This window comes from Phlebotomus papatasi, chromosome 2 (genome assembly GCF_024763615.1).
Source record: "Phlebotomus papatasi isolate M1 chromosome 2, Ppap_2.1, whole genome shotgun sequence".
Taxonomy (NCBI): domain Eukaryota; kingdom Metazoa; phylum Arthropoda; class Insecta; order Diptera; family Psychodidae; genus Phlebotomus; species Phlebotomus papatasi.
In genome coordinates this window covers 15,110,467-15,138,445 of record NC_077223.1, presented here as the reverse complement: position 1 = coordinate 15,138,445, position 27,979 = coordinate 15,110,467, and the positions used below count along the sequence as shown (strand labels likewise).

Genomic DNA, 27,979 nt, shown 5'->3' with positions numbered 1-27,979 from the left:
AGATTTTTGGGGACGAGAGTACCCATAAAGTTTGAACAAGTTTTTTTGAAAATTTAAGAAAAAATTGTTTTTCGAATTTATGTAATCTGTAATTGTTAGTTATCATACTTATTGGCCCCGAGAGGTTTTTCCTTATTCTGGTCTAGAAATATCAAAAAAGTCACAATATGTGCAAGGAAGCAGAAAATCGAAAATTCACGATTTTTGGCCAAAAATATCTTAGCTCAAGAGTTAATTGGGATACTGCAAAAAATAACCTAGATTTGGACATCCTTATAGTTTGTAATCATCCACAAGAATCGGATTTTTATCGATTCTAGATTGTCTAAAAAAATTGTTGTTTCCATGGGTACCCAGAGTCCCAAAGGAGACGAAAGAGTTAAGAATCTCAGCTACAAAAAATTGTAGTAGGGTCGGAGGAACGTCTGTTCGACAGGGAACCCCTATTGACACTTTTGCCAAAATCTTGAAAATTATTTAATTTATCTAATAAAATATAAGTAATATAACGTTTTTTCTGTAATACACCTTTTACTATAAATAGAGATGTTCAAATTTCATATCCCAAATAGTATAGAGTAGGGTGTCAATAGGTGCTGACACGAGATCTTAAAGTGTCAATAGACGTTCCTTTCACCCTACCTTACAAACTTGGAGGGCAATAGTTTGTAGTTTTGCAGCCGAATTTGTAATTAGGCACAATTACAAATTAAGTTTGTTAAGCTACAAACTCTGGGTATAAAGGACTGTAAGGTAAATATTTCAATTTTTAGTTTTCTTTTTGCTTTTGAATCGATATGACTAAATCTTAGGTCTGAAGCCCATAATGCATAATCTTTCATTTACACAAATAACAACTCTGCAATATCTATGACTCAGCCTCTGTCTCTCGGAATTGAGGAGCCAGAGGAGGAAAAGTCTCGCCAAAGACACTGAACTAAGTACCTTCGGGGTGGCAGGAGTGGAGGACGAATGCTGCTGCAGATTTCCATGACTCCCTCCAAGCGGCGTTGAAGTCAGCGATCCACCTCCCGCCGCTCCGTGAGGCGGCGGTGTGGCCGGAAACGCTGCCAAAGCTCGACTTGGTGCCATCGGTGGCCTTCTGGTCATGATGGAGTTGTTGTTCATATGACTCGTCCTCAATTCTAAATTTTCTCTTTCAAGTGCTGCCTGCTGAAGCTTCAATTCACTCATAGCCGACATCAACTCCAGCTTCTGCGTCTCCAGCGACGATCGCGAGAGCATCTCCTGAAAGTGTCCAACAGGCGGCGTACGTTCAAAATTTTGCATTAATTGGAACGGAAATGTGCACTGGTGATGATGTGCGATAATTATGTCAATAGATGGGTAATATTCACCAAGCGTTCAACTCACACCGTCACTAAAATACTCTATCATGCACTCCTGTGCTAATTGCATACATAAGTTAATTAGTAATTTATGTAGAAGCATTTAATATTGTGCGGTAAAGGTAGATAATTCTATTTTATTTACACTAAAATGGAAAAGCTTTTGAAAGGGAAATTTTGAGAAATTTGGCTTAAAAAACTTTTCATATCAAGTCCTTATAAGAACAATTACGAATTGATTGATGAACTTTGTCTATAAAACTAAAAATTCTGCTGGCAAATTGTTGGGAATTTCAAGTCTAATAATTTTCGAAATCTTATAACCGAAAAATGAATTTAAAAAAATAAACTTTGTTTATACTAGAAAGTACGATTTTAGTAAGGGAAAAGAGAGACTGGAGTAAAAACTAAATAATATTTACAAGGGAATAACAATGGTTTTCAGAAGACATAACAGTGATCAATCCAGGTAAAACTATTACTAAATTTTTGAGATTTCTAGAGGAACCATTGCGAATTTTATTAGATAAAATTGTGAAGAAATCCCAGTAAATTTTACTTCATATCCACAAAAACATAAAATTATTTAATTTCATTGATTATGTAGGTCATTTTCTCTATAAAAACCGCGGATTGACGATTGGATCCAGGAGGAAGATTCTAATAAATCTTTAAAGCTCGAGAGATAAGGAAAGCAATTTCCATTGAAATTAGTTTCATTGTCAAGGCAATTAATTGAATCACTCGGAGGCTTGAAGATATGGATACTGTACGAGTGATTTCTCTACGGGAAAATTATCCGTACCTCAGGAAAATCGTTAGAGCTCATTTGCCTCATAATTAGTGCTGTAATTGAAGATGATAAAATTCCAACGTCAATCCATAAGATCATTTTTCCCGCTTCAAAAATATGATTTTCCACTTAGCAAACGAAATTATCTTAAATTTTCAACTTTGAGATTAAATTAACTTCACAGTAATTGAGAAGAAATTATTGCTAATTTTTACATGCACAATTCAAAATTCATCTCCCAATGTTGAATTATTTTTCATTGCGAGAGAATTTGAATAAGGAATCCGGAACATTAAAAGGAAATGAGCTAAATTCACAATTTCACATATAAAAGTTCAGTAGGAAAAGCTGAAAAGCGGAATAAAAGCTGAAATTCAGATGACATTCATTAAATGGAACGTAATACCATTCTGAATATTAATTTCAAATGCTTAAATATATTGCTGTTTTAATTTGTTTTAAAACATACACCTTAGTTTATGCAAAAAAATCACTTTCTGCATCACTCTTGCACATAGAAATAGCTTTTAAGCGTGAAAAAAACATACATTTCTCATGGCATATGAATGAGCAATATGAAAATAAGCATTAAAAGTGTAAAATATATCATGCTCCATATTCATTAAATAATGAAAATTATATTCTTTCTCTTCGTCTTTTTTCCATGCAATGACAAACATAATAGTACTCCATTTAAATGCATCAAGGATATATTTTTGTCTTCTAGGTAGAAGAATAAAGTAATTTCTTAGATGTATAAATAAAATAAGAAAAATTTAATAACACTGTGCAACGATGATTTTGTCGCCGGGTTCTCATGCTACTTTTTCTATTGCTAGGGTCAAATGATTTACGAAAATACTTATCATTTTGATTTCATTTGGATTTTGCGACTGGTATTTACGAAAAACGGTTTTTTCCGTTTTTTGATACTTGGGTGCCTATATCTCCGAATCTACTGAACCGATTTATTTCTCACTAAGGAATAATTTGTTCTCCTTTAGATGCCCGATAAATCCTCTGAACAGATGAAGTTCGTACAACCGACACCAGGGGCGCTGTAGTCCCATAAATGTCAGAAAACATGTAAAAATCGAAATTTGTAGCAACTTTGATCAAGAATATCTCGAAAACTAAAACTGTTCTTAACAATCTTATTTATGGGTTTGATAGAGAATTTTATTAGCTACATTTTTGTTCATATACAACCTTTTGCTCAGATTATTTTTTAGCCTCGAAATAGAGGTTCAAACGAAAAATGAGCACCCAGCCAACTAGAGAAAACCCTCATTATTTCACACATTTTGACTTTTTCTTTTCAAGTTGAGGTAAATCCAGGATATTTTCATACTTTTTCTAAATTGCATAAGTTTAATAAATATATACATATTTTTTCTTTTACATCGGAAAATTTCTTAGCCCAAGATACACAGTCTCAAAGATGGCGTGACGCGCTTCATATTTCACTTGTGATTTTTGACAAAAATTTTAAAGTGCTCTATTTCGGGAAGAGGCCAAGATATTTTTTGCTATTTTTTTTTAAATCTGACATGTAATTTTATTCTCTTTAAAGGCGTCTCCAAACTTTCCCCTATCATTGTAGGAAGCAACGTCAAAATAAAAAAAAGGCAATTTGTTTATGAAAATTGATTCTAGTGTATAGACACCATAAATCGACATACTTTTGATTTTTTTTAAATTAAAAAGTATATTATTAACATAAAAAACTACATTCCCTCAAAGAAAGAGGGTCCACTTTTTTGTTGAACTACTTAATTTTTTTTTTTTGGAAATTCCCCAAAACAATTGAGTAGTTAAACTCAAAAATGGATAGACTTCTTTTCAGGGAGTATAGCACCACAATAGTATTTACCAAAAGGAAAAATATTGAAACTTTTGGATTTGGTATTTAAAAGAAAAAAAAGTTCAAATTTTTTTTTTGGTAAAAACAAAAGTTTTTCACATTTTTAGTACATATACGCTATTTTTTTTTAAAATGTTTTAGACTTTGATCACTTTACTTTTCGAAAAAAATACAGTACGACTCCAATAGAGTCAACACATGTCATGTCTGCAATATTCTAAGTTATTTTTCTTGTTGAAGTTACTATTTCACTCATTCAAAATTGACTCAGATTGTTACTCGACAAAAGTAGTTTAAAAGTTTGACATTAAATTTGAAATTTTACATATTTTTACATATTTTTCACTGTGTTTGAAATTTTTAGGAATTAATACTATCAGAGTCGTACTGGACTTTTTATTTATATATTTCGCAATAAAAGTCTAAAACATTTTCAAAATAGAGTATATGTGCCAAATATATGTTAAAGTTTTGTTTTTGACAAAAAAAAATTTTTTGGACTCTTTTTTTTAAATACCAAATCCAAAAGTTTCAATATTTTTCCTTTTGGTAAATACTATTGTGGTGCTATACTCCCTGAAAAGAAGTCTATCCATTTTTGAGTTTAACTACTCAATTGTTTTGGGGAATTTCCAAAAAAAAAAAATTAAGTAGTTCAACAAAAAAGTGGACCCTCTTTCTTTGAGGGAATGTAGTTTTTTATGTTAATAATATACTTTTTAATTTAAAAAAAATCAAAAGTATGTCGATTTATGGTGTCTATACACTAGAATCAATTTTCATAAACAAATTGCCTTTTTTTTATTTTGACGTTGCTTCCTACAATGATAGGGGAAAGTTTGGAAACGCCTTTAAAGAGAATAAAATTACATGTCAGATTTAAAAAAAAATAGCAAAAAATATCTTGGCCTCTTCCCGAAATAGAGCACTTTAAAATTTTTGTCAAAAATCACAAGTGAAATATGAAGCGCGTCACGCCATCTTTGAGACTGTGTATCTTGGGCTAAGAAATTTTCCGATGTAAAAGAAAAAATATGTATATATTTATTAAACTTATGCAATTTAGAAAAAGTATGAAAATATCCTGGATTTACCTCAACTTGAAAAGAAAAAGTCAAAATGTGTGAAATAATGAGGGTTTTCTCTAGTTGGCTGGGTGCTCATTTTTCGTTTGAACCTCTATTTCGAGGCTAAAAAATAATCTGAGCAAAAAGTTGTATATGAACAAAAATGTAGCTAATAAAATTCTCTATCAAACCCATAAATAAGATTGTTAAGAACAGTTTTAGTTTTCGAGATATTCTTGATCAAAGTTGCTACAAATTTCGATTTTTACATGTTTTCTGACATTTATGGGACTACAGCGCCCCTGGTGTCGGTTGTACGAACTTCATCTGTTCAGAGGATTTATCGGGCATCTAAAGGAGAACAAATTATTCCTTAGTGAGAAATAAATCGGTTCAGTAGATTCGGAGATATAGGCACCCAAGTATCAAAAAACGGAAAAAACCGTTTTTCGTAAATACCAGTCGCAAAATCCAAATGAAATCAAAATGATAAGTATTTTCGTAAATCATTTGACCCTAGCAATAGAAAAAGTAGCATGAGAACCCGGCGACAAAAAAAAAGTTTGAAATTGTTGCACAGTGTAATAAACCATAAATTTTCTTCATCAAAAGACACAACATGTTTCAAGTTCAAGATTCGTTGAATACTAGGGGGGGATAACGTGAGATAATTTAAAATTTTCATAAATCTATATTTCTTTTGATAACAAGGGACCAAAGTTTTGATTTGTTCCTTCCTTGATCATCCTACTTTTAAACATTGAGAGAAATCCGAAAAAGTCAAAATAACATTCCGGAAATGTTAATTTTACCCTGCAGTATTGATCCGAAAACGGTGTAAATATTACCCTTTTTAGGTGTATTATGGGTTAAAATTACCCTTTTCATGTTAATTTCACCCTTAAAAGGTGTAAAATTAACATTAAAAAATGTTGATATATTTTTACACCCAAAAAGTGTTAAACTTATGACAAAAAAAAGTTAATCGCAGCCTCTTTTTTTCTCAGTGAAGGATTCAAAGAAGAAATATGGAAAATGACAAATTTTGAAATATTATTGAGATGTCCTTTGACAATATTTCCTTAGTGAACACTGGTTTTAAACAAAATTTTTGTGTAAATATTAATAAGTATTCCCAGAATAATATGACTTTGCTCAATTATCTCTACACAGTGTAAGAAATGTTCATTAAAATTAAGCATATTGATGCATTGTGAGGCGGTTTTATAAACACCCTGGAAAGGAATTTTCTTAAAAAATCCTCATTTTGGCGAAAATTCCTCACAATCAATGTGTAGAAGCAACCTCAAGGGCCCAAACAAACTCAGATTGATCTTTGAGAATATACTTAACCTGAAAAACTTGGAAGTAAGAGGATTAAGAGACTAGGTAAGGGAAACTTATGCAAGGACCTCTCATTGATAGTGTAATGTGGTGTTTTTTATGAACTACTTGGACTTTTGCAGTGTTTCACTCCCGAACGTTTATCGTTTTTTTTTTCTTGGCACAGCTTCGTAGTTCTTATTGTAAAGGCCTCGACAGACCTGAGGATTAGCCGAGAGACGACTTAGCGTAATTATATTTGAAATAATGATTAAAGTACATTTCCATCATTTTTCACTAAGTCATCTCTCCACTGGTAAAAATAAAAGGGTCAAATTTACCCTTTTCAAAAGGATGGATCGTATTTGACCCTTTGAAAGGTTCACTTTTGTATCTCTTGAAATTTTGTATGCACATTTATCACGAATAATCATGTTTTATTGTAAACTTATTACTGATATCATATTTCTCTCATCTGAGCGAACACCAAAGATCACTTTTTCATTGTTTTTTTATTCGTTTATTCCGGAATTAAATAGATGTCAAAACCGTGACCCTTTCGAAGGGTACCTGGTGACCCTTTCAAAGAGTCAAATATGATCCATCCTTTGGAAAAGGGTCAATTTGACCCTTTTATTTTTACCAGTGTCGGCTTAAGTCGTAAGTGTGTCTAGGGCATAAAGCTTCTTTATAGTTTCTAAAGCATCCATGTTCCAAGCAGTTTTTGACTCGGAAATAGATTTCTTATCTCTGATTTATCAGTCTGACCTATTCCCATTGTAATTGTATCAATTCGGTGGCAGCCAAAATCCCGAATGTTCAAAATCCTGAAAGGGATTAAATTATACGGAGGAAAATGTTTAGAATAATTTCCCAAGACATAGAAGATTTCCCTTTGCCTTCAGCAAGCACGGGTGCAATCGCAGAAGGAGCTATGACACTTTTAAGAATTCGGGATTTTGGCTTTCGGGATTTTGACCGGGATCCGTATCAATTGACATTGTAACAAATATCCACTGAGGTTGGTATCAACGCTAAGACAGCGATGGACGCATTGGAAGACAGGTAATAAGAAGTAAGATTTTCCAGAATGAGCCTATGTCTATTCAGGCGATTCAGGCCCTAATGCGAATTCATTGTTAGTCAACATGTCAAGTATGTAGATATTTCTGTCATTTACGAGAACTTCGAGAAACTAAAAAATAGCTTTGCGAAACTCAAAAAAACCCCATAATTGCATCCCGAAACCCGAGAAACCCAAAATTGTATAGCGAAACCAATTCAAGGATTGCTTTGCGAAACCCAAAAAACACACGAATTCTTTAACGAAACCCAAAAAACACACGAATTGTTTAACGAAACCCGAGAATAACAAGAATTTCATCGCGGAATCCGAGAAACTAAAGAACAGCATTGCGAAACCCAAGAAATCCAAGAATTGGATCACGAAAACCGAGAAACCCAAAAATTGCATCGCGAAACCCGATATACCAGAAACCCTTGTCAGTAAAAATAAGAATGAGTTACCCCTTGCCTTGAATTAATGATAATTTGAAGATATTTGATACTACCATTCCAGCTAAGTTATACGCCATTTTAAAGGGCAATTTGAAGATTAAATTATTAGCCTAATAATCTTTAATTGTCTCAAAATTGCGAAATAGGTTAATGTCATAAAAGAAACTTTAGTTACTACCTATCTGTAAGTTTATTGTTCATAAATGCGAAGAATCAATTATAATGTTTATTAATGATATTAATTCATCGTGAAAAATTGATATAATTCCTAAAGCTTTAGTTACTATATTAACATGAGTTTTTACGGATTTTAATTTACTTAAGAAACTTTTAGTACAATCTGAGCTTCTGAGATAAAGATTAAATATTTTTAATGGGGTTTCCCGAACTAAAAGAGACAAAAAATAAGCTGTTTTTCGCAATATTTTTGGACGACAAAAAAACGACCAAGCTTCTTGAAATGTTTGGTATATGTTTATATGCAGTACTTAAATAATTTTCTTCGGAAAAAAAATGTTACAATTATAACAGAATAATGAGCTCATTGGAGTATCTTGTTACAACAATCCCTCATTGGTAGGAAATGTATATAGCTCGTAATTCTTGTCAGAAACAAAAAATCCAAAAAATCAATTTTCATAAGTGTAATTCATAGCTAAACTAAAAAAGAAATCAGAAAAACGTGAAATTTGGAACGTTTTTTACAGGTTTTCTTTTAAGTTCCTTTAAGGTGTCTACACATTATAAGAAATTTCTATCAAAAATGAGCTTCAAGAAGTGTTCTTCAAGAAAATTGCCTACACATTGGTGAGAATTTTTGACAAAAAGATGGATTCTTGAAGAAAATTTGTCTAATGTGTAGACAAATTTCTTCAAAAATCATATCCAATTGAAGGAAATTTCCATCAAGAATTTTTGAAAGAAATTACCCGCTACACATTGGAATAAAATTCATCAAAGTCATTCTTGACAGAATTCTTGAAGGAAACCATCACGATTCAAGATTGTTTTTCACGAAAATTTGTTATTTTCTGCTGGAAAAAGTGAGAAAAGCGTTTGGTGAAATTCCTTGGGATAGTATTTAGTGAATTTGTGAAGAAAATCTTCTAAATATTCAAGGGAATAGTGTTTTTCTTGAGATGTCGTTCCTGGTGGAATCCAACCCAGCCTTGAAGGAACATTTCCTGTGATTTTCCTCCAGAAATTGCCGGAAGTTAATCCATCTGTGTATTCTTGAGGTGTTCCACAGTACAGTGGCCTCGTACTCCATGGATTGCAAGATGGATGGAAAGGAGAAAATTTACGGGCACTTTGGAATCTCTGCCTTGGTTACCAATCAAAACAAGAGCTAACCAGAGCCACCGAGGAGATCTCAATGCAAACGAGAGCTGTCCGGAGCTACCAGAAGCCATCACTTGAACCCCCAGAAGAACATCAGAATGATCTTTTATATCATTCACTTTCTCAACCACTAGGAACTCTGTGGGATTGCTTCCTTTCGAGAACATCAGAACTGGATAGCCACATGCCTTCAATTCCTCATGTCAATGGAACATGGAACCCAGTAAATAAATCAGTAGTGGAATTATTTTGGAACATCCATGGAATTTTCACAGGAATATTCTTCTATTATATTAATTTAAAAAAAACTACATTTTTTACATAATAGAGATCCTTTATGTATTTTTTTTTTTAATTTATTAGGGGATCCATCTGGAAGATGTTTGCCCCGCCTTTATGTAATTTCTAATGATTATTTATTAAAAATTCCTACTTTTAATAACATAATGAAATGTAAAGGACTAGATTTAAAACTAGATTTTTTGGGAGTCTTAAAGTGTAATTTTTGGAAAATACTCTTAAGATCTCATAAAAAAATCCTCCTGATATTGATAAAATCCTTTCCACAAGTGTTAAAAACTTGAATGAAACTTTTTACTGATCAAAAAAGACAATAAATTTCAAAGGCTGTCTCTTATTTGAATTTTAATGCGAAATTAAAATTGAAATAAATTTTATTTAATTTTTGGGAAACTGCTCTTAACACTAGATTTTTTTTAGTTCATTTATTTTAAACCGCTTGTATTATATTATAACATCCCCACATCAGATATATTTTCTACTACTAAAAATAAGCAAACCTAAATATTTAAAAATCCACGTAATCTTCTAAATTAAAAGTCCTTTACATTGCATTATGTTATTAAAAGTAGGAATTTTTAATAAATAATCATTAGAAATAACATAAAAGCGGGGCAAACATCTTCCAGATGGACCCCTTAATAAATAAAAAAAAATACATAAAGGATCTCTATTATGTAAAAAATGTAGTTTTTTTTTAAATTAATATAATAGAAGAATATTCCTGTGAAAATTCCATGGATGTTCCAAAATAATTCCACTACTGATTTATTTACTGGGTTCCATGTTCCATTGACATGAGGAATTGAAGGCATGTGGCTATCCAGTTCTGATGTTCTCGAAAGGAAGCAATCCCACAGAGTTCCTAGTGGTTGAGAAAATGAATGATATAAAAGATCATTCTGATGTTCTTCTGGGGGTTCAAGTGATGGCTTCTGGTAGCTCCGGACAGCTCTCGTTTGCATTGAGATCTCCTCGGTGGCTCTGGTTAACTCTTGTTTTGATTGGTAACCAAGGCAGGGATTCCAAAGTGCCCGTAAATTTTCTCCTTTCCATCCATCTTGCAATCCATGGAGTACAAGGCCACTGTACTGTGGAACACCTCAAGAATACACAGATGGATTAACTTCCTGCAATTTCTGGAGGAAAATCACAGGAAATGTTCCTTCAAAGGCTGGGTTGGATTCCACCAGGAACGACATCTCCAGAAAAACACTATTCCCTTGCATATTTAGAAGATTTTCTTCACAAATTCACTAAATACTATCCCAAGGAACTTCACTAAACGCTTTTCTCACTTTTTCCAGTAGTGAAACAACAAATTTTCGTGAAAAACAGTCAGAAGAGGTAGAGGCTTGGAAATGATGGCAATCTGTCAAAAAAATTTTTGATGGAAAATAAAAAACCCAATGTGGAGGCATTTTTCTTCAAAAATTCCTTCAAAAATATGAATTTTTCTTTAAAAAATTCTTGAAATAATTCTTGATGAAATCAGCTCCAATGTGTAGACACCTTTATCGGGGTAAAATTTAGGTTTAACGTGCTGAAAAAATATAAAATACTTGTTTTCAAAAACCGTTTTAGTTCAACTAAGAGAAAACTTAATTCTGAAGACAACAAGCCTTTATTCGTTTCAATCAGTTGATAAGTTTTTTATACCGCCAATTCAACAAAGCCAAAAAAATTGTAAAGTGAAGAAAAGGAAAGCTTAGCAAACCTACTCGGCGCTTCTTCGCTTTCGTCTCTGTATCCTCGAAAACTACTTATAATAAACTTCTGAATTTTTAATGGTACATCCCGTACATCCTCAGTTAATCTATTGATAAGAGCGATAAAAAATCGATTATTTTGATCTTGAATTTCTGGAAACCCCTTAATATGTGTTAAGTTTTTTCTATTCAAAATTATTATTGTAAATAAGAGTTAAATGTGTTACACATGTTACTTTATAAAATACCTCAACCTTTTCTAACAGGTTCTTCCTTATTTAAATAATAATTTCGAAAATAGGAAACTATGTTTTAATATATAAGTAGGTTTTCAAAGGTTATTAAAATGCGTGCACAAAAATCAATAGAGCAATCACTGAGAAAAAAAGAGGCTGCGATTAACTTTTTTTCGTCATAAGTTTAACACTTTTTAGGTGTAAAAATATATCAACATTTTTTAATGTTAATTTTACACCTTAATAAGGGTAAAATTAACATGAAAAAGGGTAACTTTAATCTCTAATACACCTAAAAAGGGTAATATTTACACCGATTTCGGATCAATAATGCAGGGTAAAATTAAATTTCTGGAATGTTATTTTAACTTTTTCGGATTTCTCTCAGTGATCACACCTCATCGCAAGAGTCTAAACATGCATTTACTTCTTATACAGAAATAGTTAAGTTTCAAGGTCTGTAGATTTTAATGCATTTAAAATTTCACAGGATACGATTCAAACATGTGTTCCATGAGGAAATTTCTGTTGACCTAAAGTGATTTCGAACTCAGAATGCGTGAATCGTATAGGGAAGCAATTTGTAACTTAACCGCGAAATTAGCAACATCTCTATAACTATAAATTTCGATTTGATTTTGAAGGGTTTTCAGAATAAATTAAACTGAAAATTTCCTATTGTATCTGAAAGTAATTTCCTGTTTAATAAAAAGGAAAAATTTATGATCAAATTTAGTGAATCTATTAACTATGTTTAATAATAGCTGTCATAAAGTATATTGAACATTGAAAGTTAGTTAAGTGATAATGTGTTTAATTATCTTGAATAATAAATTAAAGTTGAAAATCCTGCTAAAACACAGGCTGTTTGCATATTTAACAAACTCATGTGCAATCACTTGTGTCTTTTGATAGGGAAATCTGGCAAATTATTTCAAAATAATTTTCCCTCACAAAATTTATTCTAACACATCGCAACACACAATTTCGTGCAACTTCGTGCAGATATTCTTTTTCCTCCAAAAAAAATATAGTCTGTGATATTCTGTGTGTGCATTATGATGGTGGGTATCGTGAGGTAAAAGTTGAATTATGTTTTAGAAAAGACGGCAGTACTTTTTGTTTGTCAATCTGGACGCCAACCATAGTGGCAAATACGCTTACTCGGTGCAGGAGATCATCGGCATTGCTGAGGAGTTGGGTTTTTTCCGTGAGCATCCGCTCCAGGTCGCTGATCTTCTCATTTTGAGCAGCCACTTGTTCCGACAGCACTTGCACTTGAAGGGCCAAAGACTCCTTGTCGCTTTGTAGACGCCTGAGACGTTCATCGATGTCCTGGCGCTGAAATTAACCACAATGTTAATTTTTCTTGCAATTTTGTGTTGTGGTTTATTAGTAAGCATCTTCAAAGGAATGTCAGCGTTTGGTGGCTTCATACAGAATGTTAATTATTGTCAGAGTTTAATTTCAAAAGCGTCACAAAATATATAAGACATATATTCCATCGGGATTAAGGTAATTTGAAGTCAAAGAGCTCTAAGAACTTTAAGTATAAAACTTAAATTGGCCTTATACTTTTATACTATGAATTTACTATTCTGATCATATTCTCTCCAAAACCTTTGGTATCGGAAATATTGGTAATTTTAGTAGTCAATACGGAAGAAATCGGTTTGGTTTCCATTCTCCTTATCTCACTTATTTGCAAGTGACTTATTTGCCTACATATACATTCTGCACATTTATTTACTACAACTTTCAAAATCTTACCGCCTTTTTTCAACTTTGTGGTACTTATCAGAATTCCAAGACAAATTCGCAATTATTAAGCATAGCTGTAACATAAAATTTGGAACTTCGTCCAGCACCGAAAGTCGAACTTGCCAGTACTGAAATTCGGACACCTCCCTTAAAACTTCATTAAAAAGTTTCCATCAAAAAGTTATTAATTTTGATTTTGTGAAAATTTGGGAAGTCTAAAAAGCAAAAGTTTTATTTTGCTATCAAGGAGTGACTTGCAAGAAGCATCTGTAAAAGATATTGAATACATAACCTTAATACGGGCTTCAGACCTAAGGGTTAGCCCGCAGGCAGCCAAAATCCCGAAAGCCAAAATCCTGAACGCCAAAATCCCGAAAGCCAAAATCCCGAATGCCAAAATCCCGAAAGCCAAAATCCCGAAAGCCAAAATCCCGAAAGCCAAAATCCCGAATGCCAAAATCCCGAAAGCCAAAATCCCGAAAGCCAAAATTTCGAATGCCAAAATTCCCAAATGCCAAAATCCCGAATGCCAAAATTCCCAAACGCCAAAATCCCGAAAGTTCAAAATCCTGAAAAGGATGGAATTATATGGAGGATAATGTGTAGAATAATTCCCCAAGACACAGAAAATTTCCCTTTGCTTCCAGTAAGCACGGGTGCAATCATGGGAGTAGCTATGACACTTTTAAAAATTCGGGATTTTGGCTTTCGGGATTTTGGCTTTCGGGATTTTGGCCCGTTTGGGATTTCGGCTTTCGGGATTTTGGCTTTCGGGATTTTGGCTTTCGGGATTTTAGGTTTCGGGATTTTGACCGGGACGCGCCTTAGCCATATGGCTTAAACTCTTTAATTGCCTATCAGTCAAGAATTTTTGGAAAACTTTTATTTAGGATTGGATTATTAAGGGTAAATGGTCTATTACATTCCGAAGAATCAATAAAATTCATTGCTATTTAGAATTTTAAGACGTTTGAGAACTGGGCAAAACCTCTAGTCTGAAAACCGCTTAATAGGGGAGTTACAACTTTCTCTGACTCAAGAAACACTTGGTAACTTGCTACAAAACATCAAAGTATTTTATTTGAATTTTCTGCATTACTATTTTGTTTTTTTACCAAGACCTAATTTTAAATTTTGCGATTATTTCACAAAATCCAAATAGACAAAAGAAAATTGATATTAAGAAAAATAAGAAAGCACTTCTTCGTGGTATTTTTCTTTTACTTAAAACAAAGAAGAAGGTTTAAAATTCAAAATTACCCCAATGTATACTGATGGAGACAGTAAAGCCCAAAATAGACACAGGGATCGGCTTAGGGATCAGCCCGAAAAATGAGGATTGGTGTCGATACACTCACGGATCAGCCCATAATTTGGAGGATCAGGCTGATCTTCTAAATTCGTGAGGTCTAGTGAAGTCTCAAAATCTTAAAATGCATTAAGATTGAAGTAATGGGAAGGTCAGAGTGCATCTTTCTGTACGAAAAATCCATTGATATTGCACTTAAGAAGTCTTTCAGCACTCAAAGTGTGGAGATTTAATAGAAATTTAAGCTGAAAACGCTAATCCTTGATCCTAAATCCTCAGTGTATGATAGTTTGGGCTGATCCTTTACCGCCAAATTTTTCGAGCTGAGTATTCTCGAGGATCAGCCTGTGTCTATTTTCGGCATAAAAGGGCCTTGACAGACTTGAGGATTAGCCGAGAGACGGCTTAGTGTAATTATATTAGAAATAATGGTCAAACTACATTTCCATCATTTTCTACTAAGTACTCTCGGCTTAAGTCGTAAGTGTGTCTAGGGCATAAGGGTTTTACATTCAACGTTGTTCTGCTCGTATTAGTTTTTGTCAAGTCCACCAATCAGTAACGTTATCAATCATAAATATTTCTTATGATAAATAAATCAAAAACAATATAATCTCGATAATATAGTAAATCCAGCTGAAACATAAAAAAATAGCTTGGATATTTCATGATTAGCAATGCGAAATCTTGAACACAAAAATCACTTTTAGGAAAATCTGTTAGTGTAGAGGATAAATGGATAAATTTTAGGCTGATGAGGACCTGGTTTGGACTCCAGTGACTGAGACGTTCGCATGAACAGCAAGGAGGAGGAGGTGGATGATATCTTTGGCAGCAGCCGTACATTTCCTGATGATGAACAGAATTGAGAGCTCCACTGCTCCCATATCTGTACATTTGATCCTGATGACGTCTGTGCATCTCCATGAGTCTCAATTCCTCACGACTAGCATGGCAAGAGAGCCAGAATGGATGCTGTGGAGTTTCCCAATGGTACGGATATGAGGGAGGTGGTGGCTCCCAGAATCCTGGAGATTCTCTTCGATGACTTGCAAAACTCCCTTCAGCTCCTTCAAAAGATGAAGTTCGCGGAAGATGTTTTTCCGAATGCTTCTCCTTCTCAGCCTTGTCTTTTATCAGAGAATGAGCACTACGACTTTTGCTATCTCTCTCTTGCCGATTAGTCGACAATTGACGCCTCCTGTCCAAACTCCCAGCTGGTCTGGGTGGCTTTCCACTTGGAACATTATTTGAGGGAGCAGTGGAAGGTGTGGCTGGGAGGGACTGAGGCTCCTCTGAGAGACGTTCCGAACGCACCCACATGAAATCTTCATCGCAGCATGTGGAATCGTCTGGAAGAGTCAATTGTGTTTGTTTTTCTCGTGGAATAGAATCACTTTTCCTCCATTTGACACACTTTTGAGACATTTCTGGGATAATTCTCCAGGGAAATCTATACTTTTAACATTCGCTTTAGAATTTTAAGTAATTTAGTGCGTTGTTAACTTTTTCAAAGAGCTATAAAAAAGTAACATTCCTAATAAAGTTTTCTGATTTCCCTAGAAAAGGCTTCCATTTAAAAAACTAATACACCCTGGAGAAAATCGCCCTTAGAGAATACAGAGGTTTTAGTTCTACAAAGTTGAATAAAATAAATTGATGAGTTCATTTCATTTTAATCTCCCTCATCGAAATTTAAAAAAAGGATTTAATTGACAAAGCAAAAGTGTATTTTTTTTGTTGAAACTTTTAGGAAGTAATGGTGCTGGCACACCATTTCAATTTAGTGAATTTCAATCTATTGAATTTTTACCTCTTACTCTTTCAAATTGAAATTAGATATAGTTGTCTCTTTTTTTCAAATGCAAATTGAAATTTCAATTTCGATTTGAATTTGACAGGAAGAGACAATTATATCTAATTTAAATTTAAAAAAAATTAGGTAAAATTTTAATTGACTGGATTTCACTACATTGAAAAGGTGTGCCAGCACCATAAGAGTTCAAATTACTTTACAGGAGAGTTGAATTAACTCCATGGATATGATCCTACCTAATACTCTATATCGAATAAAAATTTCATCTAGACTGAAGTATAATGCTCAATTTAAAAATATTCAATTTAAAAATATACTTCACTCGAGATAATTTTTGCTTGGAAAAATTCTAGCCCCCGGCGAAGAGTTTTTTTTTATGGAGCTGTTTGAAGCCAACTTATAAATTGATCAGAAACTCAGCTTACACTTCTCAGAACAAGACCGCATTTACGCAGATATATAGTATATTATCCCTCTTTACAAGGCTCAGAGTCTTGTACACAAGGCTCACCTCAATTTTGACAAATATCATGTAACGGTCACGAGTGCAGAAAAATTCCCTTACGCATTTGTCTGTGAAAGTAAGAAATTGGCTTCAACTTTGAAGGCTACTCTCTGGGGACGAGGATAAAATCATATGAAATATAAAATAGAAATATACCTAAAGAGTGTTGTGTGCAGATTAAATAAATAAATAAATGATAAAAAGACAAAATCATAAAATGGCTTCATTTTGCAATTTCACCGAAAAAAATTAATTTTAGTAAAAACTAATAAGGTATTTTAAGCCCTTATTTTCATGTACATTTTTAGAAACACTGAGAAAAAAAGAGGGTGCGATTAACATTTTTTCCTCATAACTTTAACACTTTTTAGGTATAAAAATATATCAACATTTTTTAATGTTAATTTTATACCTTTTTAAGGGTAAAATTAACATGAAAAAGGGTAAATTTAACCCCTAATACACCTAAAAAGGGTAATATTTACACCGATTTCGGATCAATACTGCAGGGTAAAATTAACATTTCCGGAATGTTATTTTAACTTTTTCGGATTTCTCTCAGTGACAAAAAGAGCACAAAAATTATTCTGAAAAGATTCTACACAACTTTTTTAAATATTACACCAAAATAGATGTAAAATTAACTCTAAAAGAGTTAAACTCAACATTGAAAAAGAGTTGATTTTATGCAATTTTATGCTGATTCGAGTAACTTTTGCTCGATTTTTTTGCTTGATGTATACCTAGATTTCAAGGTATATCCACAGAATTGTGATTGTTTTTATTTTATAATAACATTTTAGACTTAAGACTCTTGTGTGCTAGTCTAATCACAATATTGATAAAAGTAAATGTAAGAATATTTTATAAATTTCCCTTCTTAAAGGTGTATCAGAAAAACAAATGATAAAAGTTTAATTTACGTATGCTATACTTATGCCACGATTTTCAATTCTATATAGCAAAAAAGTTTTAGCTGTATATTTCTCTTGATTTTTTTTCTGTTTATATATGTTTTGGTTTTCACAATTTCTACACACATCTGCTAAATGAGATTTTTCGTGAGGAAGTTTCCCAACCGCAATCTACACAGAGATTACTATAAACTTCAAGAATGTACATTGAAAAATCAGTTGAAGCATGAAACATATCTATACTTTTATTACAATTTTCTTCTAGAAAATCCTCAAATGATGTCACTTGAAAAATTGCATTTAAGAAAAATTTACCACAAGATGACTGCCTTGTGTCCCGGAAATGCTCCAAAATTTCAAGAGATGAAGCTTGGGATGTTCCCAAGAGTGGTGATTTATCCACATAAGGAGCAGTTTCTTCATCAGAAGTTGACCAAATATTGCTTCCTTGTGTTGTAGATAGTTCATTGGTTCTTTTCCCAAGAGTCTCTTCATCCTCAGATGATTGAGCTTCATCTCCCGAATCGACATGTCTCAGATCAAAATAATCCATCCGGGACATTAAATATGCGGCAACAGACGGATGGACGTCCACATTGTGAATTTCTGTGGCTTTTGTGGGAACTGGAGGTAGTGGTAAGTCCATAAATTCAGTATCATCACTGGAAAAATCTTCTTCACTGCACTTCAATTCACTTTCACTCATTTTTACGTGAAAATTCTAAAGGCTTTCTCTTATGGAAAATTCACAATAATGGCCCCCAAAGTCACATTTGAGACTTGGTGAGAGAACACAAAAATAAAATGAAAAGCAGATGAAGTCAGAGAGAAACATCCAACAGAGACAGTCACCACGAGATTAACGCGAAGCCGTCGTCATGGTTAGTAAAAACGGCTCATAGAATTATTTTTATTGTGTCTAACACACAGCCTAAAGTTTCTAATATTAAATCCAAAGGCGTCACTCATTTCAATTTCATCTTAAACACTATGCGTCTCATGTTTTTCCTACTTTCATGCCTTCAACTTTCCAGAAACACTCAGGGTGACTCTCATCCAGTAAAGTGTACAGAATGAGAGGACAAGCCACAATTTCCATGAAAATTATACAAATACTCATTAAGAGAAAAAAACGACTCAAAAGACTGAACTATTTTAAATAGGATTGATGTCTAAACAGAATGCAGGGTATTGCATGCTATTTTCTCACCAATTAAATTACAGAAAGGAAAAAAGTTACATTTTTGGCTTTGATATAATTTCATTTCTCAGTATACTACTGCACTAGAAGGAAAAGAACGTAATTTAGCAAGAACAACTTGTAGAATTAAGCACATAAATAATTAACCCTTTAAAGATGGGCGATTAATCTGGCAGTCCACTTTACAACATTTAACGTAGGTTCTTATGGCTCCGGCACAACTTTTAAATCAGGAAAATTTAATGAAGTCGAAATTCTCATCCCTTACTTTCTCAAACGTGATCTATATGTCTATCTCACTCTTTCACACTCTTCTTCTTCTTCTTTTAAGCATCATAACAAACTTACATCAGCCTAATCGAATTTGGAGTGCGAAAGACTGAGATAAACATATGCAAATTGTTTGAAAAAGAAAGGGATGTGAATTTTGATTTCATCAAATTTTCCTGATCTAAAAGGTATGCCAGAGCCATTATAAACAATTTACGCACAACGGACTAGCTAAATAGGGGAGACTGGGGCAAAGTCACAAATCGAAAAATTCAAAATTCAATATCTTCCAAGGTAAAAAGGATAGCGGCTCAATTTTTTTTCTATATATAGCCTCCATAGACCTTCTTCAATGTCGTAAGTTTCTTATAAAATAAAAAATATAGAAATATTTAGCCCTATTTTTGAAATATTTTCTTTGCAGAAGATAACAATTATTATCTACTTATTTTCCAAAATTGATGCACTACTTGCAGTCTTTTGTGTGTTTTTTTCTCAAATAGCTTGAAAAGCGCTTTTCTCGTTTTCTCACTTTTCTCGCAGAGAAAACGGCGTTTTACAAAGGTGTAGATGAATAAATTTAAATTTTCAACGCGAATCAAAATATGATAATACCCCATGTCTGATAATATTTGCCCAAGCATTTTAGAGAATAGTCACAAAATTACCTTTTACAAATTGGCTCGATAAACGTATTTCCTTACAAAATAGGGCAAAATTACTTTCACAAAGTTGTAGAGCGGTAAATTTCCTATAACTGCGCTAATTAGAAATTTTTGAAGCGTTCGACTAGCTTGTAAAAAAATAAAATATCCGTTTTGTGACTTTTTGTCCCAGTGTCTCCCCTAATCTTGATCTCTCTTTTTTAACTGACTGAATTCCAAGTGAAATGTAAAACATATTGTAAAACCGAAACATACAACCAGAGAAGATACGTTTGCACCGTTTGATTCTGGACGGTGGAATCAATGCTGAGGCGGCAGTAGACGCATAAAATAACAACCTCTAAAACATATCCAAAACTGAAAAAAAAATCGCATGATACGTTTTCGAATAATCCTCAAAAAACACGGTTTTGAAGGGACGAGTATGGGGGGGGGGCTAAATGATATTGTGATAAAATGCATAGTATACTTAAGAATCAGCTCACATTTAAATTAATAATGTGCATGTTACGTAAAAAATTTATAGTGTGGAGTCTGGAGCATTCATATAGCAACTGCAAGTTATCTTCAACATTGAAATCAGTTCTGCATAATGTTCCATCCTCATTCCTCTTAAACTTATTGATTGAATACTCGAGACTCACACTCTAAACAACAACAATTTACACAAGGATCTACTCCATCTCGTCCTTCGAGAGCTTCCCTAAGTGGCAAGACTGTTGAAAATGAATGATTTCTTATTGATGTGAGTGCAAAAAGGATTTAGCATTTTTCACTCGATTGCAGAAGTGGGTCTGTCTTCATCCCCGCTTCTAATAAATCAAAAGATCAATTTTCTCCTTAATTTCTCTTTTTTCTTAATTTTCAAAATAATGTATGTTTTTTTCTGTAATTAAAGTTGGTCCTCTTTAATTGTAAATGACCAGAAAATTGTTCTAGAAAAAAAATTTCACCTCAGACCAGAATAACAAGAAATCAATTTGTTTGGGTTAGACCCTTGTTTTATAAAAATAGGAAAAATAAATCAATTTTGCGCTATGAATCACGAGACAGTAAAATTTTCTAAAATATGCCATAGAAATTTAATGTCTTATTAGGGGGAGATGGGGCTACATTGAGCTAGGGCTACATTGAAAACACTATTTCTCCGCGCATTTAAAAAGGAATCTGGAATTTTAATGTAATGCAATTTAGATAAATAAAACAATTAGAGACCTAAATTGAATTATGGCTAGGTTTAAGTTGCTTTAGAAGTATGCGAAAAAATGGAGTTTTCAATGTAGCCCCACCTCCCCATACCTGAAAATATATTAAAATCTATTTCTAAGTAATATTAAAATTTCAAAAAAAAAAAACGTGTAAGTCCCCGTAATTTCCAAATAGCGATATGATATATTTCGATTTACTAATATATTTGCCAAAAAAACCCTAATAAAATTAAAGTTTTCACGATAACAAGAATATTTTAGAAAACATATCTTGTGATATTAGTGCAAAACCGGTTTTAATGGTTCCGGTTTTGATAACAAATAATATCCCAGAATTTTACATTTTCGGAAGCAATATAGAAGAAGGTTTTAGATTTCCCACACACTCTGGCTTCGAACAACTTATTGTTTTCGACATTTTCTATATGTTTTTTAATTAATTTTACCCTTTATAATATTGTATTTTAATAGCTAGTCCTATGCCTTAAATTTTCTGAAAAGAGCCATGGGTCAAATCCATTGAGAATATAGAAAAAAAAATGAGTTGTTAGATGCTTTTCCTGATCGAAACGAACCCCCTCCCCCCAAAGTCAATATTATCTACTCTGAAAAAAATTCTTCTTAAACGGACAAATGCATCTTGTTCAAATTTTGCCAAAAGATATTGTTCACCAGTTTGACAAAACTTTTTCTTACATTTTAGATGAAAAAAACATTCCTTTGACAAACTTTTAACAAAATCCAGTTGGCCGCCGATTTGACAAAACTTTTTCATATTTTGTATGGTAGAATATCCTTTTCACAAATTAATGTAAATAAGGGGTTACATGGGTCTCTCAGGTCAAAAAAATCAATTTTTCTTATTTTTTATTTTATAGTATAACATTTGAAAAATATTTTCTGAAAATTTCAAGTCAATCGGAGTAAAACTCTCGGAGGTATAGCAGTTTTAGTTATGCATTACGCCCGCACGCCCATATTGTTGTAAAACTTTAAACGTGTTTTTCTCAAAACACTGTTTTACAATGCGGTAGTCAAGATTACTCAGAGTCTACTGCACCGATCTTTCTGAAATTTTGCATACTTGTTTTTAGAACTATTATCTACTGTTTGAACGAAGGATTTGCACTTTCTTTAATCAGAACCATTTTAAAATACAAAATGTGTTAAAAAATAGGGTAAAATTGATACTTTTTACAAAAACTTTTGCAAAAATCCAAATTTTGTTATTTTTTTTTTCAAAAATCCTTCGGTCATCCAATGGTCCAACTAATCCTCTATCAGAGTATATATGGTTTTTTGATTTCAGATGAACCTACTGGGAGAAATCCTGCCTACCGCAAGGTCTGTTCTTTGAGGAATGGTTCCAAAAATAAGCTACCAACGGTAGAATTTTCAAAATTTTTCAATTTTTTTTTTAAATTTTGTTCTAAAGTTACTCTTTTATATCCCAAAAGTTGGAATTTTTAAAATATTTTCGACACAATAAATTATTATCAGAAAAAAGACCTATTTTTTGACCTGAGAGACCCATGTAACCCCTTAATTTGACAAAACTATAATGATTTGACTGACTACAATTTTTGTCAAATTAAGTTAATTTGATAAAACATTTTTTTCAGAATAGGGTAGTCTTTTTACTTTTTCACCCCACACCCTCCTTCCACCAAAGGAAGTCAAAGTAAAGATTTCGTCCTTAAGCACTTATGTCCAAAAAACATTTCGACATCGAATTTTCGAAGGACAAAATTAAACCACTTTGGAGGGTCTATTCCTCAACCGATTTGCTTAACTTAGTTTAAATCAATACCAAGCGTTTCAAATAGAAAATAATATTATTATTATTACTTAACTATCTTTTATCTCAGAATTGAGAAAATATTTCAAAATTTGAATAACCTTTCTATAGTTTCAATATTTTATGATATATTTCATAGTTATTGCTTTGTTTGAATTGGTTAAAGTGAAGATAAATTATGAAATACATCTAGAAAATAGATAAATAGATTGACATTTTTCTAATAGTTCAGTGAGAATAGATAATGAAGAAATAATAATAATTTATGAGCAGTTCTACTTTTTTGTTATTTTGACATTTTATATTTTGATTCCTTATTCATTGTGTTGAGTGTGCTAGACAAATAATTTAATAAATTCAATCTATTGAGAATTAAATTGAGTGCTAAGCAATACTTCTCGATATTTGTTGAAATTTTAAGCACATCATTTAATCTTAATTCTTTGTTAAATTGGAAGGAAAATAATGAGTTATTGCTTAAATTTTGGCACGAGTACATTAAAGGAGATATTGCTATATCGGTATTCCAGAACATGTTGAATTTTAAGGTAATCCCTATCGTTGCTCAATCTAACCCCTGATGACAATAAATTCACCCAATTATGCAGGTTAAGCAATTTATGTTGGGCAATTATGTTCCCAAAATAGCCACTGCAGAGCATTTTCACGTACTGAGAAAAAGCTTTTACATGTGTGAAAAGTCTATTTTCCAGGTCAGAGAATTTCCCTTCCCTTTTTTTGTGTGCCTTCCCAAAATTTAACAACTTTTCCGTGAAGAGGAAAATCCACCGGTGCAATTGATGTTGAAACGAGCGTGAGAAACATGAAATACTTCATCATGTAATTTGTTGGTGAAAACAAGTTGCAATTTCCAATTTTTTTCACCACCAAGTTTATCAGTAACTTTGATTTTCTCAAAAAGCATTGTTTTGGCATGTTCAACTTACTCGAATTTTCCCTCAATTCAACCACATTTTGCTCTCAATTGACTTCGGTATTAGTTTTTCTTTTATATCTTTTGCGTTTCTGATGGCCACGAGAACTAAGAATTCCATCTGTTAATGGACAAATTCTATACTCGAGAGTTGAAAACTATTTATAGCCACATTTTTCTACTGAGGTGAATTTTCGAGAGGGAACCGACTTGAAATGACACAAGAAATTTCTTCCAGTTGCTTCTCTTCGTTACTAAAATCCCCATATACCAATCCTGATCCTCGAGAGGATTTTAATTTTAGATGCTGCCTTAATTAGAAAATGTGCTTCATGTGCTTGCATCACTAAGAACAGTGACATCGAAGATAATGCATTTCCGTTCCAATCTAAATTTATTTTAAGCAACTTTTCCATACACTAACCTCTCATTGAAAGAGAGGTTAAGTGCGAAAATCTCTTTTTAAAATAAATAAAAGATTAATTGTGGAAAAGAAAAAATGAATCTTCTAAGCATATTTTGAGCTTCTGGATATATTATCCTAAAATTATCATCTTAGAGAATGTCTTTGACGCAAAAACTCTGTCTTTCATGTATATATTTACTGCTAGCATATTATGCCTTCTTGTAGAGAGAAATGTTGAAATATTTCCTTCTACATGGACAATGTTTATTTTCTCATCGACTCGCACTGAAATATTCCCCAGTAGTCTTCTCAAATGCATACCATCGTCCATTCATCTTATAATATATTTTAATACGAATATAATACGATTTCTAAATATACTGACAGGAATTTCCCTCTCAATTTGACCATATAGGTATATAACAGCTAAAACCAAAACCACAGGTTTCCAGGGATTTATCTCTTCGGAGTCCATAAAAATTGTTTTCACTCTATTCCATTTTTTTGTATATAAATTCGTATCATACATGCCTCCAATTATTTCTGGCAAATATCCAATACTGGGTAAAAATACCCTGTATTCTACTCAATTGAAACTCACGATGGAATTAATTTAATGTTTTGAAAATGTTGAAATTGTTTTTTTTTTGTTAGTTCAAATATCTACTATCCATGTACAGCTATGTAAGTTGCTTACTTGTCAATTAAATTTTAAAAAGTTGTTGTCTTTAAAATCATTGAAAATTCTTTCCTAGAAATAGTAACTTTTAATTTAGAAAGTAAAGAGATTTTTAAATTTATTTTAATTGTTTTCAAAAATAGCTGGAATTAGATTTTAATTTACTTTTTTATTCTCGTTATAACAGATGATAAACGTCTTATATTAATATAATTTGATATATTTATTTTTGTACATGTCATAATTTTATTTTAAAAAATCTCTCATAAACATTAATATTTACCTAATTATTATTATACAGCTCGGATTCAAAGAAAGAACAGTTATATACCACGCTTTTTTTTCAAATATGTCACTCTGGAACTTAAACGGTAAAAGATATCAACTTCCGGTCTTCGATGAGCCCCCAATAAAAAAAAACATTATGTCCACACGTTATTCTCCTATTTCTCTCACCCCTTTATCCCCTCCAAAACCATGTTTTTCCTACAGTGCCCGCTCTCTAATCCGGATCGGCACAATCCGGACGAGTTTTCGACGGTTACATTTAAAATAATTTTGAGGTTATGCATGCATGTGTCTTCACCAATCAAAATGAATTATCCTGTAATGTTTTTGTTTAATAAATGAAATAATAGCATAGAATTCTCTATTATGTTTTTTCAATCCTTTTTAAAACTTTTATTCTAATTCAACAAAAAAACCTTGTAATATATTTTCGAGACGTTGAACAAATTCAAAAAATCCATCCGGATTTGCGAAGCGGACATCTGTTGTATTTATGTATTTATGTACAGAGAAATCGTCAATCAGAGCAAATGACACTCAAATCATCCAGTTTTTTCTCAGTGGAGATAGGAAAAATTCCTGCATCCACCCAGAATCGAACTGGAGACCTCTCGTTAACTATACGGGTGCTCTACCGACTGATCTATTAGAGGTCACATGCTCTTGTTAAATATTCCTTCTCAAATTCTTAATCCTTATAGTAGATCGAACAGGTAAGGAAACTGTGCTAAATTTCGGACAACCTTAAATATCGGACACTTCTTTTGTTTCTCAAAATCCCATAAATTTTTACGCTTTTTTTCTAGAGAGGATCGATAATTCCGAATAAACAAAAGAACGAAGTCTCTCTCTCTCTCGATATGCCGTAGAAAAATCTGTGGAAGAGTTGCAGAAAGGCAAGAAACTTAGGGAAATCTAATGTCCGATATTACACACGAAGAAATTTATTTATAGAAAACAAAGATATTAAATTAAGGTTTCTCATAACACTCCTGGAAAGGAAGGTTGCAGAAAAAACTCAATTTGTATTTTAAACACTTCAAACTCAGAAAATTGCTACTTATATGCAAACTGTCCGAAATTTAGCAAAGTTCCCTTATTCTTCTTGAGATAAGACAATGTAAATATTAAAAAGTGTGAGGAAAAGAAGAAGAAACATTCATTCACTTATGCATCATACACGACCTACTCATCCTTAATGGGTTAAGGTCTAATACCTCAATAATAGGGGGGATGATAAAAAAAATTTAACATTGTAGGAAATAAATATGTCATGTCAAACATTTTAATATCAAATTCAATTACCGTTGCTAGAGAAAGATATTATTATTTTCATAAAATATCAGTCATATTTTCCAGGTATAAAGTGTGTCAAACTGGAGGAAATTGATCAAACCCCAACTCTCACCATTTTCTTCATCATCCGTGCGTTTCCTGGTAGATGTTGCTTCCTCGGAAATAGGTTCCAACGGCTGTCTCTGGCCTTCAGAGTCTGACGTTGAATCCGACGAACTAGAATCTGTCACTTCTGTTGAACAGTTCCTATCCTCCTCCTCTGAATCCGTGGCATTTCCTTCCGTTGAAACGCTACTTCCGGCTCTATCCTCCCTCTCACCACTTCCTCCTCGATTTCCCGAAACCTGCCTAGCATTGGGACTAGGAAGATTCCTCTGACATGACACAACTCTTGGTGGTTTCTGACGATTACCATCAGCTACTAATTCACTCGTTTTCAATCCTCGTGGAAGTTCACGCATTTTTTCCCGCACTTATATATTCACAATTTTTCCAGAGCAAAAAAACCTTCATAATTATAATATATTGGAAAACACCGTGAAGAAATCTCATTAAATTTCCACTTGAGAATCTCGAGTGTTCACTTGAACACTGCTGTGAACTCGCAGAAAATAAATGCCGTCACATGATTTTTTTTGTATGTGGGCGATTGCAATTTGAGATATTTTATTAATCTGTCCAACAATTTTGCTGGAGGAGGTTTTGTCAAAAGAAAACTTCAACAGATAAAGATTATTTGATTCACTAAATGAAAAATAAAAATTCTATTTTCTATCAGATATGACTTTTCATCCATGTCTGGAAAAGTCATGTCCATGTGAGATTTTAGAGGAGTGATTAGTTATTTGTGACTTCATTGCTGGACTGTATATTGAGTAAAAAATAGAAAAGCTATTTGAAAGAGAATTTCATTTAGGCTGTTTTTAATTTTGAAAGCCTAAAACTGATTAGAAATTTGTCCCTCTAATATATTATTACAAAATTTAAAAGTGAATAATTCAATTAACACGCGTGTTATCTCTTTAATTAATCAATAATGCGAAAATTTTATACCACAACAAGTTGTATTATAGTAATGTCACTATGAGAATTCAATGAATTACACTTTGCCAATAATATTTTAATTAAAAATGTCAGATTTGTATCAATCGAAACGTTTTTCGCATTTCACTCAAAAATTCTTCCCACAACTTTTCAGACTAAATATATTTTTAAAAAAAATAGAATGTCAAGTTTTTTCATGATCACCTCCAAAAAGTGTAGCACCTCTTCGGAAATTTAATAGCATTTCTCACGCCACCATATATGCCTATATATAATTCAAAACATTTTCAGTGGAGTTAATAATCTGTTTGTCTTATTTTCTAAACCATTTCAAAAATTAAAAGTGAACAGCTACAAAAACACTACAAATCTAACCGCTGGGTTT

At 32.7% G+C, this 27,979-nt stretch overlaps 2 protein-coding genes across 2 annotated transcripts in view; one reads left to right on the top strand and one right to left on the bottom strand.

Annotated features, from left to right (window-relative positions):
• LOC129802736 (liprin-beta-1) overlaps positions 1-18,545 on the bottom strand; it is a 34,952-nt gene extending 16,407 nt beyond the window's left edge. Inside the window, 4 exon segments of the mRNA XM_055848780.1 lie at positions 946-1,248; positions 12,665-12,841; positions 15,333-15,922; positions 18,121-18,545. Of these exon segments, the coding sequence (XP_055704755.1) occupies positions 946-1,248; positions 12,665-12,841; positions 15,333-15,922; positions 18,121-18,511 (1,461 nt within the window). The 5' untranslated portion in view covers positions 18,512-18,545.
• Positions 9,793-27,979, top strand: part of LOC129802735 (coiled-coil-helix-coiled-coil-helix domain-containing protein 7) — a 54,974-nt gene continuing 36,787 nt past the window's right edge. Inside the window, exon 1 of the mRNA XM_055848779.1 lies at positions 9,793-9,796. The gene's annotated coding sequence lies outside the window, so the exon portion shown is untranslated. The remainder of the gene's footprint in view (positions 9,797-27,979) is intronic.